We start from the raw sequence: 17,169 nt of genomic DNA, 5'->3' as shown, positions 1-17,169 counted from the left end.
GGACAGTTTTATAACAGTATCCCAGGAGGAGCATTCCAACAGATACATTTGTCCATGTGCTTAGTAGTTCAAGATGAAGCTAAACCTGTATCCCAGATCTTGACTGCTCTCCTTTTGGTTTTCACTCATTGCACAAGTATGACACTTTGGCTGTAGTTTACCATGGTACACATTTGTATAACATGGAGATATTACAGGTTTGTGAGTCTTGTGTTACAATCTTCTACAAAGGCGCACTTGCATTGGCCTGCTTGCAAATGACGTGGTTGCTCTGTTGCTCCCTGCTTTAGCAGAAAAGTCAATCGGCATTCATACAAATGTTGACACCTTTATTTTCCGCTGACTAGAAGAAAAAGCGAACTGAGCTGCAGTTTTGTGGGAATATGCATTTCAGCTTTTGGTTCTCTATTTGCTTTAAAAGTAAAACTAGATTTATTATTTTTGTCTCCTCAGGTTTGTTGAATGTAAAGATTGCGGGCGGAAGATGCATCAAATATGTGTTCTACACTACGATGTTATCTGGCCATCCGGGTAAGCCCCATTTGACTTGACTTTGACACAAAATGGCGGAATTTTTTTTATAGCTTGCATACCTGTGACATTTACAATGATGACCTCTGGTGCAGATTCATCTGTGACAACTGTTTGAAGAAGAGCGGGAAAACACGGAAGGACAACAAGTTCTCTGCAAAAAGTAAGTCTCCATTTCCATTGCATTCCCTCGTCATGAGCTTCCAGTATTTGCTGTCTGGGCGCCATGGTTAAATGATACAGATTTACCTGTAAGCCTGAGTGATGTGATGTAGTTATGTTTCAAGCGTTCAAGCTCATAGAAGCCTCACTCAATATGATAAACCATCTCCATATGGTGTAGATATGCAAGTATGGAATTAAACGATCACAGGCTTTTCCCTCGAGCAGCTGCTTTCATTGTTCGCCTTGTGGTTTTTTGCTGGCATTTCCCTCTGGTATTTGTAGTCCCAGAGAGCATGTCTGACCTTTTCAAAGCTTATGGCATTAAGCTGAATTATTCCCCACTCTGTTATACATAAAACATGTTCCACCGAATGAAGGCCATGTTTGTAACCTTTAATTCACCGTGTCTGTCTGTCTGTCTGTCTGTCTGTCTGTGTAGGGTTGCAGACGACTCGGTTGGGAATCTACATAGAGGACCGGGTGAATAAGTACTTGAAGAGGCAGAACCACCCCGAGGCGGGGGAGGTGTTTGTGCGAGTGGTGGCCAGCTCCGACAAAACAGTAGAGGTCAAACCCGGCATGAAATCCAGGTACGAGAGCCCTCACAGGTGTCCACGACCCCCCAGCTGTGTGCACTACACACAGTTTTGTAGCCTGTAGCCACCTGTGGGGAATGCAAAGAGGTGTTGTCTAAAACGATCACAATGTGCTCGGTCTTTCAGTCTACAGGCTCTGTGTATATATAGCGTGGCTGCCAGCCCCGTGTAATTATAACTTTACTCCGACTCTCAGAGATAAGAATATACTCTATGATGTTGTTTGCTCAACTACCTCTCGTTCCCTTGTTATTGTCAAACCTTCGTGTTCTGAGTGGACCCCAGCACGCAACCACCCAACTGCTTCAAAGGGCCGTTTTAGTGTCCTGATCAAAAGGAACAATGTTTTTTCCTGAAAAGGAGATGTCGAAACAGACAACAACTTGTAAACAACCAGGTTTACTGATTCGATTCAGTGTAATTTCTACCCAACACGTCCTTGTCACAGAAGTCGGTTGATGTTGACATGTCGACTCCCTGTGTGTGTGTGTGTGTGTGTGCGCGTGCCAGGTTCGTGGACACAGGCGAGATGCCTGAGACCTTCCCTTATAGAACCAAAGCACTTTTCGCCTTTGAGGAGATCGACGGCACGGATGTGTGTTTCTTCGGCATGCACGTGCAGGAGTTCGGCTCCGAGTGCGCCTTCCCCAACACCAGACGGGTGTACATATCGTACCTCGACAGTATTCACTTCTTCAAACCTCGCTTGCTGAGAACGGCAGTCTACCACGAGATCCTGATTGGCTATCTGGAATACGTCAAGAAACTTGGGTTAGCATTTTCTCCCCCCTTACTTGCCCCTCTTCCTCTCCCTTACTCCCTCTCTTCCTCTCCCTCACTCCCTCTCTTCCTCCTCACTCCCTCTCTTCCTCTCCCTCACTCCCTCTCTTCCTCCTCACTCCCTCTCTTCCTCCCCCTCTTCCACCTCTTTTTAATTATCTTTCTTGCTCTCTCAGCCATACCTTAGGCCATGTCTGAATGCTCACACTGCCTGCTGAATACTAAAAGTATATACTGCATACTTACAATACTACGTACTATTTAGGCCATACTGTTTAGTAAAAAGGTATGCAATAAGCTGCAAATTTCAACATACAATTCTCATTAATACTGAGAAATCGTCATCTTTAACTAAACCATGTTATTGATGGTAATTGGTCAAATTTCGCTACGGCCCACCTCCCTTACCTGCTCCATTGAATTGTGGGGCTTTCAGTAGTTTTCACATACTGCAAAACTTTCTAATCGTGCATACTGAAAACGCCTACTAAATATGTTGCAGTGTGAGCATTTGACACTACCTCGGTCTACTGTGTGAGCATCAGGTATCACCAGTGTGTCATGTCTGACCTTTGACCCTTTGCTCTCCTCCCTCCTCAGGTACTCTCAGGGGCACATCTGGGCCTGTCCTCCCAGCGAAGGAGACGACTACATCTTCCACTGCCATCCTGCCGACCAGAAGATCCCCAAGCCCAAGAGGCTGCAGGAGTGGTACAGGAAGATGCTGGATAAGGCCTTCGCCGAGAGGATATTGCACGACTACAAGGTGGGCCTCAACATCTGGGAACAAGACTGAGGGCCCTCACATGGCTTCAAGTCCACAGCACAGTTCTGTGTAGATTCAGCTGTGTTTAGAGTTGGAGAGAGAGAGAGAGAGAGAGATATGTGTTTGCCTTTTTAGCTTGTCATATTTTGAAATGTAATCACATTTCATGTTTGTGTTAGAGAGGACCCATTTTGCCTTGATGTACCAGATCCTCAGACTCTCGCCAGATGGTTGTGGAGCTAACAGTAACACATGTGCCTCTGTCTGTCTTCTCCAGGACATCTTCAAGCAGGCCACGGAGGACCGCATCACCAGCGCCAACGAGATGCCCTACTTCGAGGGCGACTTCTGGCCGAACGTGCTAGAGGAGAGCATCAAGGAGCTGGAGCAAGAGGAGGAGGAGAGGAAGAAAGAGGAGAATACGGCCACCTGCGAAACCCCGGAGGTGAGAGACGAGGCTGAAGAGGTTAACGGCTCCAACACGCCATGAGATTGTGATTTCACACTTAACTGCCTACCCTCCCGGATTTGCGTGTAAACATGTTGTTGATTAGCCTCGTCTTTGTCGTTTTGTTTTCTTCATGTTTTTTTTCTTTTTCATTCTCTCCTCCTCCGCCTCCTCCTCAGGGCACCCCTGGAGACAGCAAGAATGCCAAGAAGAAGAACAGCAAGAAAACCAGTAAGAAGAGCAGCAGCGTGAGCAGAGCCAATAAGAAGAAGCCTGGGATGCCGAATGTAGCCAATGACCTGTCCCAGAAGCTCTATGCCTCCTTGGAGAAGCACAAAGAGGTGTGGCTACATTGCAGTGCTGAGAGCGCCGACTTATTAGAATGAGAACTGAGTGGTGGCCCATTCCATTTTGCTGTGCTTCTGCAACTTTTCTCTAACTGTTCTCTCTCTCTCTCTCCCCCTGCCTCTCTCTCCGCCCCCTCTCTCCCCCCCTCCCCTTCCTCCTCCTCCCCCTCCTCCTCCCAGGTGTTCTTTGTGATCCACCTGCACTCGGTCCCCATGGCCAACACCTTGCCGCCCATCATGGACCCGGACCCCCTGCTGACGTGCGACCTGATGGACGGGCGCGACGCCTTCCTGACCCTGGCCCGGGACAAGCACTGGGAGTTCAGCTCCCTGCGCCGCTGCAAGTGGAGCTCCATGTGCATGCTGGTGGAGCTGCACAACCAGGGCCAGGACCGCTTCGTCTACACCTGCAACGAGTGCAAGCACCACGTGGAGACGCGCTGGCACTGCACCGTCTGCGAGGTGAGAGAGGAAACAGTAGTTGGGACCTCAGATTTGAATGCCTCGTTCACACCATCGTACCGGATGGGCTTCAGTACCTTTATTGATGTGTATCACAGTAAAGTGATTATTTTCATATTAGCAGTAACAATTACTTGATTTTAGATTTGTCTCATAACGTTAAAAACGCATTCCAAAGAATTTTTGGCGGAAGATCCTTGAAAACAACATGATAGTAGTGTCCCATAGACAACACATTTGAATCTCCTCATCCTCGTGTCTCCCCTCCTCAGGACTTCGACCTATGCATCAACTGCTACGGCGTGAAGGGCCACGAGCACCAGATGGTGAAGTGGGGTCTGGGCCTGGACGACGACAGCAACAGCCAGGGGGGCGAGGCCTCCAAGAGCCCGCAGGAGAGCAGGCGCCTCAGCATCCAGCGCTGCATCCAGTCCCTGGTGCACGCCTGCCAGTGCCGCAACGCCAACTGCTCCCTGCCGTCCTGCCAGAAGATGAAGCGCGTGGTCCAGCACACCAAGGGCTGCAAGCGCAAGACCAACGGCGGCTGCCCCGTGTGCAAGCAGCTGATCGCCCTCTGCTGCTACCACGCCAAGCACTGCCAGGAGAACAAGTGCCCCGTGCCCTTCTGCCTCAACATCAAGCACAAGCTGAGGCAGCAGCAGCTGCAGCACCGCCTCCAGCAGGCCCAGATGATGCGCCGACGCATGGCTACCATGCAGGGCCGGACCATGCCCCAGAGCCTACCGTCCCCGCCGGCATCCACTGCCGCCCCCAGCACGCCCACTTCGCACCCCCAGCCCAACACCCCCCAGACCCCCCAGCAGCCGCTGTCCAACCAGCCCCAGACACCCAACACCGTCGGTGTCATGTCCCCTGCCTTCCCCAACGCTCCACGCAACGGTCAGCCCCAAGCCCCGGCCTCTCACGGCAAAGCGGGCCCCCAGGCCTCGCCCTTGCGCCAGCAGCAGTCCCCCCTCCCCCAGCCACCCCAGCAGCAGCAGCAACAGCAGCAGCAACAGCCCCTGCAGCAGCAGCCGCCACCCCCAGCCGCCGTCAAGATGGCCAGACACATCGAGATGGTGGCCCAGGCCCAGCAGCAGAACCAGAACTACCGGGTCAACATGAACGGCCTGCCAATGAACCACCAGCAGCAGCAGCAGCAGCAGCAGCAGCGCATGGCCGGACCCATGCAGATGGTGGGAGGACCCAGGGGGCCCCAGGTGATGCAGCCCATGGCCCCAGGGCAGTGGCCTGGGGCTGGGGGACCCATGCAGGCCGTCCAGACCCAACAACCAGGCCCTCCCCAGGCACAACCCCCTCAGCAGGCTATGCCCATGCAGAGGCCCATAATGGCCCAGCAGCAGCAGCAGCAGCAGCAGGCCCAGAGGATGCTTGTTCCCCTGCAGGGTCCCCGGCCACAGACGCCCCAGAGGCCCGGAGCCATCGCCCCCAACGCCCTCCAGGAACTGCTTCGCACTCTCAAGTCCCCAAGCTCGCCCCAGCAGCAGCAACAAGTCCTCAACATCCTCAAGTCCAACCCCCAGCTCATGGCTGCCTTCATCAAACAGAGGACGGCCAAGTACCATGCCAGCCAGCCCCAACAACTAGGCCAGCAGCAGCAGCAGCAGCAGCAGCAGCAGCAGCCAGGGATGCTCGGGGCCCAGCCAGTCATGCAGGCTATGGCAGCCCTGCAAGGAGGGCCGGTACAGAGGCCAGGGATGCCCCCTCAACAGCCCCAGCAGCCTACTGCCCAGGGCATGGCCGCGCTAGGGCCCCAGGGGCAGCTGATGAACCCAGGACACAACACCAACCCTCAGATCCAGGAGCTCTACCGACGTCAGCTCTTACGGCAGCAGCAGCAACAACAACAACAACAGCAGCAACAACAACAACAACAACAGCAGCAGCAGCAGCAGCAAGGGGGGATGCCTCCCCAGGCTCACCCAGGCCAGTTCCCCCAGACCCAGGGCCCGGCTGCCAGCTACTCCCAGCTCCGCATGCAGCAGCAGCAACAGCAGCAGCTTGCCATGCAGGCAGGTCAGCTCCCATCCATGGCCCAGATGGGGCAGCCTGGCATGGGCATGGATTCAACCCAGAACCTCCTGCACCAACGGATGCTCCAGCAGCAGCAGCAGCAGCTTCCCCAGCAACAGGCCGTCCTCAAGCAGCAGATGGGATCCCCCGCCCAGCCCAGCCCCATGAGCCCCCAGACCCACCTGCTGGCTGGCCAGCCCCAGGGTGGTACACACCTCCCTGGCCAGCCCACCCTGGCCAACGCCCTCAGCAACCAGGTCCGCTCCCCAGCGCCTGTACAGTCCCCCTGCCCCCCGTCGCAACAGCAGCAGCCGCCACATTCCAGCCCCTCGCCGCAGGTCCAGCCCCAGCCCTCACCCCACTCGAGGTCACCCCACCTCGGCACACCAGAGCAGAGTGCCATGCTCCCGCAGCTTAACACGCCCAACCGCGTGGGGCTGGGCAATGACTTGGGGATGGTGGGAGACGCCACCGGGGACACGCTGGAGAAGTTTGTGGAGGGATTGTAGCATTGTTTTGGGAGACTTGAACACGCCACGGTCTCCCTCCTTCCAATCGCAGCCGCTGCCGCCTCCATCTCACTCAGCCTTTTTGGGACTGTTCTTTCTGAAGTTCAAAAGACGCTTTTTTTGTACTGACATGTAAAAAGTTTCAAGAGATGTAAAGAGAAAAATAGAGGGGGGAATTAAAATTGTCAACACTTCTAGGGAATGTTAATGTTTCCAAAACCAAGTGATTCCCTTAATAAACTTGAGGGATTTGCAAATTGCTGTTTAATGAAATTTAAATCACAAAGAATATATTTTTTGGTTGAGACCAAATGTGCTCAATATGTTTTTTGTTCTATTTTTGTTTGTTTGGTTTATTTGGTATGGTTTCATGCCTTTTTTTTCTTTCTTTTTTTTAAGAAAATGTACAAAAACAATTGCATTATATTATTCATACCTTTTATTTTGTACCTTTGGAAAACATGAACTTTTGTGTTGACTGTAAAATAATTTGTCTGGGAATTGGGCCAGGTTCTTTTCTCTTGTTCTTCTAATTCTTGGCTATTGTAATCTAGTGTTGTACAATTTTACAAGACGTGCGTTTGGGGATATGACTCCTTTCCTCTTTGTGAAGTGTGTAGGAGGAGAACTGTCCATTTGTAATGAAACAGTAAATGGACAGATTGTGTACACATGGGCATGTATGCAGATGTACACAGAGACACTGACACACAAACATGTCAAACAACAGAAACACAGAACTCTTTGACAGATACGCATAACAAGGACATCTCACTGGCCTGAAAACCGGAATCTCTTCTGTCTTGCGGATGTAGAAAGTTGTTGCTTTGTCATTAAACATTTTGTCATCAATTTGTGTCATACAGATGTCTATAGTGTAAAAAGAGAACAGACCCTTAAGATGAGTGGGAATGCTGATCACTGGTTGACCGCTTATTTGAAAGACAAGTGGCTGTGTTTCAAATGGCGTCTTGTTCCCCATATGGAGCACAAAGTAGTACGCTATATGGGGAATTGGGCGCCATTTGAGATTTACTCCGAGACAGTTCTGCCATCAACCCTCATTCCTCTCACACAAAAACTTGAACTGGGGGGTTTACTTTCTCCTATTGTAAATCATGCAAGTTATTAAGCAAAAAACTATAAATATAAGGAAAAGAGAATGAAATCACTGTATAAATGGTTAAATACTCATTTCTTACTTATATACCATATTGCTAAATAAACTGTGCAACAGACGAACTTGTTGTTACTTTGAATCCAAAGAGTAGTTGGTGAGTACTGTCTGTCTTAGTGAGTGTTTGCATCTGTGTTTCTTGGATCTGTGTTTCTATCTTAGGATAGAATGAAAGGATATCAGCATAGATTACTTATTAGTGTAATTGATTGATGCCCAACCGTGGAAATTGGGTTCGCCCACCCCGCACATTGACAACACAGTATAGACACACAGTCATATTAAGACATGAGCAATAAACATTAAAATATTAATGAAATGTCATCAATCAAGTTTTATGTTTTTGTTCAAACACTGGCAAGGTTATTATTATTATTTTTTTATGCTATTCATTTTGTCCTAGAACTGGCAGCAGTATTGTCCTCCCTTCTGTAGTCAGTGGGAAGTTTGTACCCTCTGCTTGTGGGTCCTCTTCCTGAATCGGCAGCAGGAAACCCAGGAGAAGGCCGAGGAGATGGGCTTCTCCCTCGAGCTGCTGGCATTCACAGACTGAGCATCTGTGGCGCTTACAAAGAAAAGGACACGACCCTTCACGTAAACAATTGGGGGTTGTGTTAAGGGGGGCCATTTGGTTCTTGCATGGTCTCTGAAATCAATAAAGGAAAAAAAAATCATTACAATTTAGTATGTTTGTTCTCCAAGCTTGGTGTAAAGAAGAGTGAAGAACTAAACGAGAGAACCATCCCTTTACCTTGTTCTTCTTTCCTTTCTTTGGTCTCTTCTGTCCTTTCACAGCCTCTTCCTCCAGTTTCTATTTGGTTTGGGAGTCAAAGCAGAGAGAGAGAGAGAGACGGTCATGAGGCTGTTCACCACAATCAAATACTGCCACTGTGAAGCCAAAGGCAAACACATTTCCTATTCTATTCTGAACAGCCCTATTAAATGATTTACTTTCTGATTCCTAGCTGTCGCCTTACCTGTGAGGAGGTTCTGTGAAGGTTCCGGTTGTCCCTCTTGTTTAAGACGGAGGACAGTGAGCACCTGCTGGCCGTATCCGAGGCAGCAGGGTCGTCACGTGTCCCGTTACTCCTCTCAGCCCAGCCGGAGGACGGTGAGCGCCTCCTAGCCTTTATCAAACTACAATTGTTGTCAGCTCTCCCATCACAGGGCTGGCGAGGGATGGCTACCAAACCAGTATCATACTTAGCCCTCTCCTCAGGCATATCAATGTCATCCAGGAGTGTATTATTATTATATTATATTGTGTATTATATTGTCATTGTCACTCCCCAAAAGAGCTTGACGCTTGTGACCGCCCCCATCCCAGGCTTATGGGTCTACAATAGCTGACTGTTGGGCAGCCCCCCGCATGGTCTGAGATGACCATGGAGATGGTTTCAGCCATGCACGTAATGGCCCCCACATCACTGTATCGAGCAGCCCGCAGCTGGGCCCCTTTGCATCTGAATGCAGAAGTGACAGTTTACCAGAGGCAGCCTCCACAATGGCTGACACTATGGCGCCATTCCTGAACTGACTGCTTTCTTGACCCAGATCCATCCTAAGCTGGACAGGGTCATTGGGCCTCACCGCTGAGGGGGACTCGTGGACCCCTAGGTGGCCAATGACACCCAGGATTATGTCTCTCAGGGTCTCAGAGTTCATCACCGTGGCCCTGGGGTTGTATTGGAAGTCCTCCTCGATCAGGATCTCACCGGGCAGGGGAGAGGGCACCTTCTCCAGGAGGTCCTGTCTAGCCTCAGAGCTATGGTCACTGCCGTCGTCATCATCATCAGTTGCCATGTGTATGGGGGTGGTGTGAGAGGCTGCATCATAGCCTTCATCCTCTTCACCATCTTCGTTGTCATTGACAACTGCAGCAGAGGCAGCGGTAGTCGCCACAGACAAGGTGTCCTCCTGCCTAGTGACTCCTGCCTCAGGTCCCGTCTCGTCACCCTGTGTCTTCTCTTCATCCAGGCAGAGTTTGAGCTCCAGGGTCTTGATAGGCGCTGCCTGGGCTGAGGAGGAAGCTACTTGAGATAAGGAGCATTCTTGCATGGTCCCTGGCCCTGCATGCTCCAGATTACTAGTGACCTTGGCCTCAGCCCCAGATTCCAATCCTAATAAAAGAGCTGCTGTAAATCCTAGCAAGATAACGGTAACCCTATTGCTGCAGTGTGAATATCGCTGCAGACCACGATTCACGAGAGCAGGCTGCGGACAGCAACATAACGGTGTTGAGGGCTATGTCTTTGCTATAACTGGAATACATTTTTCACGGTGTTGTGAACGTATAAACGTTTACCGGAGAGACTAACCCTAACCCTAACCCTGAGCCTATACAACTTCAATTGTGTTTGATCAAAACATAGCTAAGTTGGCCACATCAAGTTTGGAAACGAGATAACCGTGCCCTATGAAGGCGTTAAATCTGTCCCGCAATAAAATTGAGATGTTGCGTGCGTGTGTGTGTGTGTGTGTGTGTCTGCATATGGTAGCACAGCGCATGGGAGAACACATCTAGAATGTGTTTTAGAATACAGCTCATTCTATGTCACATCTTAATTTCCATTGCTTATTGCTTTAAGTTTGTACAAGTTTAATTGCATTGGAATTTAATTCAAATTGCACTGTATTGCATGCGCATGTCTGCAACTCTTATTGTATCAAGTTTCTTGGTGTAACCCCGGCTCAAAGAGCCCATTTGTTCAGTATGAATAATTATATTAATGTTATGATAAACAAAAGACTGACATAGTTTCCCAAATATCTCATGTGAATCACAAGAATACATGTATTTAAACCCAACTGATGTAATTACATGTTTTGTTCTGAAGTACATTAAATGTCAATGTTGGGCTTGTGTGGCTTTCAGATTAATTACCTTGATTAACGTGTTTTTTTTCTGTTGAGATGTTTGTGGTTTGATTTACCAATGCATATTATACCACAAATATCGGTATATCATTTTTCATAATTGGTTTTATAACAGGTAGAGTATTTGATAACAAAACGTCACGTGATTTTGTAGGTACCGGTGCGTTGTCACGTGACAGGAAGTTTGGTGAAGCATATTTCCACTGTAAATGTTACTTATATGAAACAGGTCAACCTACTGTAAGAAACAGTAGTTTATAAGTAATGCTGAATGCATTGAGTGTTTAAGAGCATAATCCATTGCATAAATACCCCTGACTGTCACCAGCAAGATGTGAAATGATGTCAAGTGAAATGACCCGAGTCGTGAGAGAGACCGAGGCGGGGGAGAGATCACAGCTGAGTTAGCTAACGTTAGCTAGTTAGCTAGCAAGCGGAATTCAGTGCAAGAAACAAACCACCGATGGACGACTCAGATCAGGACTTCGTAGTCCTCTGTTCCAAGTTGCTTAAGCGAGTGCCCAGGAGAGCAGCCGAAACTCGGGGACAGGGGAACACCAAGCCCCAGTCCTCGACTACGACCAGCGCTGGAGACCAAAACAAGAAGAAGAAGAGCCGGAGGAAAAGAGATGTTGACACAGGTTCCAGGGGTGCCTTGGACAGTACATCTCAGCCCGCGTCCTCTCCCGCCTGTCCTGAACTTAGCAGCCAGCTTTCTTCCTATACAGCCGATTCGAAACAAACAGTGATTAATGGGAGTGTTGGAGATCATGGTTTATCGGCTGTGGAAGTGGCTGGGGGGTCCTCCACACCTGAGGACATCCTAAAGCGGGAACTGGGGGCGAAAGAGACGGTGATCCTCAGGATGCAGCAGTTCAAGAGAGTCCCTCCGAAGCTTATGCACAGTGAGAGGAACCAGCCTGCAGGAACGGAGACTGAGAATGACAGTGGTCCAGCTACTCTAATGGCCCGGGAACCTGGTGAGATGCCATCAGCATAATTTTACATTCACATTACATTTACATTTATGGCATTTAGCAGACGCCTTTATCCAAAGCGACTTACAACAAATACATTTGTTTCAGTAAGTGAATCATCTATCCATCAGTCATCATGAGAAAAAGTAATCAATGCTCGGACCCGGGGCCATTGGCAGTCACAATGCTAGAAGAAGGAAAGTTTAGCGTTAGCACTCTGTTTCGACCCACCTTCAAGTTGTTTTTCAAATACAACAAGTTTGTTTTATATACCTGTCTGACTGTGCATGCTTCTGTGTTTCTCTATAATTATTATAACCTCCATGCCTCCAGTTCCCTCCACCTCCTCAACCACCCTGGATCCCGAGGGGGATGAAGCCCTGGCCATCAGGCTGCAGGAGGAGTTGGACAGGGAAGCCCAAGTTCAGGCTCGGCCCCTGGACCTGGAGGTAGAAGGCCTGTTCTTCTGTCAGCTCTGCCAGAGAGATCTGTCCGCCATGAGCCCTGGGAGTCGCACACAGCACATCAACAGGTCAACACACACACACACGCACGCACGCACACGCACGCACACACACACACACACACACACACACACACACACACACACACACACACAAACACATCCTCCCTCATACACAACTCTCACACGTTTCTAAATGGTCCTGCATCATAATGAATGACATTCACATGAATAGAATGATTGGCTCAGGGGAGCAGTGATATACAGGACCATGGGATGACACTGATTCTTTATCAGGACATTTCAGATAGCAGTGTTACGAACAGATCAGAGATGTCCTATATGACACAGTACCGTCATGTCTCTTATACACCATGCATCTGAACTCACTCAATGCTAGCTTTTTGATAGCGTAGCTGGTTAACATCAGGTATTTGAAGGAGACGGTCTTGTGTGTGTGTGGTCAAGTCAGAGGTTGACGTCTGTTTCCTTGGTGCCGTGACCCAGAGCTTCCTGGTCTCCCCTTCACAGGTGTTTGGATGAGAGTGAACACAGTGCCCCCGCCCCTGCCCCCACCACTGCCCCTCTCCGTGTCCCAGAGTGCCCTATCTGTGGGAAGGGGTTCAAGTCCAACAAGAGTCGCTCCACCCACATGAAGCGCTGCTCCTCAGACATGGGCGTTCCCCCTGCCATGCTGCTGCAGGCTCTGCATAGACAGGCTGCTGAGGCCGGGAGTGACAGCTCTGTCAACCAACCGTGAGTCATTTGAGTGGCACCACTCTCTTGAACATTCAACCCAGATGTATGTTTTAGCTGTGTCTCAGTGTACTTAGTATAATGCAAGTGTTACTTTGGCCAAGGGTACTTGATACCATGCTTTTACACTTGATTTTGGACAGATATCTGGTCTAGAATCTGGTCTAATATCTAGAATCCTCCCTAGTTTACTAACTGTACTACCTTTAAGTGGGGCTACCTTTAAAAGGGGCTTGCCATGGTAGCTCCTTGGTTTGTTTTAAGAATGAAAAAATACTCATTTACCAAGCATGAGTCTGTATACACATTCCTTGAATAACCATCTCCTCTCCATGCAGACTGCAGACAGGAGGCTCCAAAAGGAAAGGCTCCACGGACCCCAGCCTCCCAGTGAGGAAGAGGCCCAGGAAGAAGGCCCAGGGCCTGGACGAAGACACCATGGTGGCCCTAGCCCTCTCCAGATCCCTCCTGGAGCAGGAGAAGGAGAAGGAGAAAGAGAGAGCACTACAGAGGGAGGTCCCTGATCCTCATACCTCTATGAGACCGTTGTTGAAGATGGGAGTTGAAGCAGGTAAGGCAGAATCTTGACTTAACCATGAACTTATTTTTGTTGATATAATGGCTTAAATTGTGATTATAAAAGAGGCAGTTGATTATTGAAAAATTATTTCCCTTAACTATATCAACTGCTATAGGTACGTATTCTAGATACCCATGAGATAATGATACTGTAGGTCAGGGGTTCCCAAACCTTTTAGTCTTGCAATGCCAAATTTACATCAATCCTTCCTGTGACCCCCAACAATTGATTGCGGGCTATGCCAACACATAATAATGATGTCTAAGTGTATTCTTAATCAGGTAAAATATGCTTGAATTGGTTGAATTTGAACCCCAAAACCCCTCAAAATAGAGGCTACAAGTGTAATACACAGACGCTGTCTTCATACAAAATAAAATAGTGTCTTAATTATTAAATCATAGAGACTAGTTTGTTTTTCCCAACCCCAAGTTTGGGAACTGCTGCTGTAGGTACATTGATGATGATGATGATAGAGATAATATATACAGTATCATAACCAAGCCCACTCCTCTGAACCCCTATCTATTCAGCTAAGGGGCGTGGTAGGAGGAAAAGAGGAGCCCCCCCTCGCCCCCCTCCCCTCCTCCTGGTTCAGGATGCCAAGGTGGCCCTGAGGCGGCTGCAGGAGCACGTGGCCGCCCTCCTGCTCCGTACCCATGCCCCACCTCCCCCCACCCCTACACGCTGCCCCAGCAGGCTACCTGCCCAGGTGGGTAGTGCCCCCCTGTGGCAGAAGAGTGCACTACGGGACGGAGGGCCCAGGTCCCTCTCAGAGTTCTACACCCCAGAGCTCAGTGCCTTTATAGTGCCTTGGGAGTCAGTAAAGGTAAGATGCCAACAGTGCTGACAGATGTCTAGATGTAAGTATGATATATAGAAATATTGTACATTTTCATATAGCTCATGCAGTAAATGTGTCAGGCTATATTTCTCTCTCTACAAGTTTATATGCATCACAAGTCAATTTTAGTTTTAAGACTGTGTTCTGACATGATTTATCCAAATGGAACTCACATTCTCATCTATGTCCAGTTTTCATATCGGCATGAAAGTAAATGGGCATCTCAACCTTTCTCATTCACACACACTCATTAATGTTTTCTCAATATGTCCTCCTCTAGCCTGATGCAGTCTCTCCTATCAAGTCCAAGCCAGGCCCCTCCACTAACCCCAACTCAACAATGAGAGACAGTACCCCCATCTCTACGGTTCAAATACCCCCTGTCCTGTCCCAGCCGGCCCCCTCTCCAGCCCCCTTCGACCCAGGGCAGCAGCTACCTGTGGGCAGCCAGACTGTGAACAGCCAGACCGTGAACAGCCAGACCGTGAACAGCCAGACCCTTCAGGATCTGATGGAACTGGCAGACGAGGGCATGACGCTCACACAGTGGGGCTACTCCTCCACGGGCACTGCCAAGGGTAAGAACGGCACCTGATGTAGGACACACACTGATACGGACTCAGCATACACACACACACACACACACACACACACACACACACACACACACACACACACACACACACACACAAACACACACACTCCACATACACAGACTCAGAATACACACACACACACACTGATACGGACTCCACATACGCAGACTCAGAATACACATAGCATACACGCACACACACACACACACACACACAAACAAACAAACAAACAGCAATACGGGCATATTATGCACTCACACACTGACTCACATTCACAGTCCTGCCATTGCTCATCTCCCCTCTGCTCCTCAGATAAAGAGAGCAGCCCAGCCATGGACCACATCCCCCTCAGTGGCTTCACCCCTGAGGAAGGCCCAGACCAGCACCGTGACCTCCCACTGAGTGGCTTCATCCCAGAGACCCACCACCACCCTGAGAGAGCTGCCTCTCACCTGCAGCCCAGAGCCCCTGCTCCTCATACCAGCCCGGACAAGGATAGAAACGACCACAACTCTGTAAGAACCCTTCTATTCAACCCCTCTGGGACTTTATATAACTCATTCCAAGCTCCACTGTTTTTCTTGTCACTTTTCTCCACCTGCTTAAAGGGCCACTTCGGTGTGAAAATTAGGAAATATAAGTAAACATATGTTGTGGCTGTGTTTCCTCTATAGGTGGCGCTGTCCAGACTGACAGCAGACCTGACCAGTATGGTGAACAACCCCCAGCTCAGTGATGTCCAGCTACAGGTGGACACTGGGGAGGTGTACTTCACCCATTCATTCATGCTGTACGCCCGCTGCCCCCTGCTGGCTCAGATGGTAAGTGCATGGTGTATTTCAATGACGTGTGTGTGTACGTGTGTGTGATTCCGATTTCTGAAGCATTCTTTGTTTGTTTGTTTGTACGTATGTGCAATACATTTCTGATTCCCTTCTTTTTTTTCCTTTTCCCCCCATATCCTCTCTCCATCAATCTCACCCTCCCTCCTTATCTCTTTATTTCTCTCTCTTCCCCCCCCCTTAGGTGCATGACAGTGGTTTTAGGGTGCAGGAGGAGGGCATGCCCGCTGCTCAGTTGGTGTTAATGGGTGACGTACCAGGGCTGGCGGTGTACGCCCTACTGCAGTACCTCTACACAGCCCACTGCCCTCTCACACCTGCCCTGCTGCCCCACGTCCAGGAGCTGGCATCCAGGTGAGTCTCTGTTCTAAAATGGGTTCCTCAGAGTCAAAGACTGGTGGGTTGACCTTCTAGTCTGGACGGACGGATGAATGAATTGACTGGTGTTCAAGCTGTATTTTTTTTTTTATCAAAGTGATAGAGAGGTAGCTTAGCTGTCAGGTAAAGGACAATTACCTATGTATGTTGTCTGTGTGTGTCTGTCTTTTTCTCTCTCTCGCTCTCTTTCTCTCTCTCTCTCTCTCTCTCTCTCTCTCTCTCACTCTCTCTCTCACTCTCTCTCTCTCACTCTCTCTCTCTCTCTCTCTCTCTCGCTGTCTGTCTGTCTGTCTCTATCTGTCTCTCTGCTTGTCTCATCTGTCACTCTTCAGGTTTGGTCTGCAGGAGCTACAGCAGCTTTGTGAGCACCACCCAGGGCAGACAGAGACCCAGGGAGAGGGGGAGCTGTGCAAAGAGTACCCAGCCCAGGAGCTCTGCTCTGGGGAAGAGGAGGACCGTGGAGACCAAGACTTCATGGAGCTCCTGCACTCCATGTGGAACGAAGAGGATGATGGGAGAGCAGAGGAAGGGGGGATGGAGGAGGGACAGGGGGGTGGCGTAACCTTGGAAGATGGAGAGACGAAAGAAGAGCGGGTCAATGAGGAAGAGATGGAGGAGATCTATGAGTTTGCCGCCACTCAGAGACAGAGGGAGGAAGATAAAGAGAGCAGAGAGGAGGAAGAAGAAGAAGAAGAAGAGGAGGATGAGGAAGGAGGAGTGAATATACATATGGAGACTGAGGAAGATCAAGAGAACCCACTAAGTTGGTTTTCATTGACTGGACAACCAGAGAGGAGACATTTAACTCCCAATAGAAGTAAACCAGAATGTGACATAGAGAAAGACAGGGGGAGTCCTGATCAGCGTAGAACAGATATTCACAAAGCAGATGTTCTAGAATCAGAATGTATGAGAACAGCCATAGTGGAACCAGACTCTACAGAAGAACATGGACGTTCCAGACCAGACGCCGTTGTACTGGAACCAGGCGAATCAGAACCAAAGAATGTCACACCTGTCTCCAAGTCCCACCGCAGCCCC

General features: G+C 49.4%; 2 protein-coding genes across 4 annotated transcripts in view; both read left to right on the top strand.

Annotated features, from left to right (window-relative positions):
• The window catches only part of crebbpa (CREB binding lysine acetyltransferase a), a 32,226-nt gene extending 24,329 nt beyond the window's left edge, over positions 1 to 7,897 (top strand). For all 3 annotated transcript variants that reach the window (XM_083693884.1, XM_083693885.1, XM_083693883.1), the window contains 9 exons: positions 454 to 531; positions 627 to 694; positions 1,136 to 1,286; positions 1,803 to 2,063; positions 2,673 to 2,838; positions 3,116 to 3,283; positions 3,466 to 3,627; positions 3,814 to 4,095; positions 4,368 to 7,897. In XM_083693884.1, the coding sequence (XP_083550010.1) occupies positions 454 to 531; positions 627 to 694; positions 1,136 to 1,286; positions 1,803 to 2,063; positions 2,673 to 2,838; positions 3,116 to 3,283; positions 3,466 to 3,627; positions 3,814 to 4,095; positions 4,368 to 6,638 (3,607 nt within the window). In that variant the 3' untranslated portion in view covers positions 6,639 to 7,897. The remainder of the gene's footprint in view (positions 1 to 453; positions 532 to 626; positions 695 to 1,135; positions 1,287 to 1,802; positions 2,064 to 2,672; positions 2,839 to 3,115; positions 3,284 to 3,465; positions 3,628 to 3,813; positions 4,096 to 4,367) is intronic.
• Positions 7,898 to 11,090: 3,193 nt separating this feature from the next.
• slx4 (SLX4 structure-specific endonuclease subunit homolog) overlaps positions 11,091 to 17,169 on the top strand; it is a gene marked incomplete at its 3' end in the record, with an annotated part of 10,555 nt that continues 4,476 nt past the window's right edge. Inside the window, exons 1-10 of the mRNA XM_083694356.1 lie at positions 11,091 to 11,672; positions 12,003 to 12,201; positions 12,664 to 12,888; positions 13,227 to 13,459; positions 14,002 to 14,297; positions 14,593 to 14,890; positions 15,221 to 15,423; positions 15,583 to 15,729; positions 15,935 to 16,104; positions 16,461 to 17,164. Coding sequence (XP_083550482.1) covers positions 11,156 to 11,672; positions 12,003 to 12,201; positions 12,664 to 12,888; positions 13,227 to 13,459; positions 14,002 to 14,297; positions 14,593 to 14,890; positions 15,221 to 15,423; positions 15,583 to 15,729; positions 15,935 to 16,104; positions 16,461 to 17,164 — 2,992 coding nt within the window. The 5' untranslated portion in view covers positions 11,091 to 11,155. The remainder of the gene's footprint in view (positions 11,673 to 12,002; positions 12,202 to 12,663; positions 12,889 to 13,226; positions 13,460 to 14,001; positions 14,298 to 14,592; positions 14,891 to 15,220; positions 15,424 to 15,582; positions 15,730 to 15,934; positions 16,105 to 16,460; positions 17,165 to 17,169) is intronic.

Source organism: Argentina silus (assembly GCF_951799395.1).
Source record: "Argentina silus genome assembly, chromosome: 22".
Taxonomy (NCBI): domain Eukaryota; kingdom Metazoa; phylum Chordata; class Actinopteri; order Argentiniformes; family Argentinidae; genus Argentina; species Argentina silus.
This window is presented reverse-complemented; position numbering and strand designations above follow the sequence as displayed.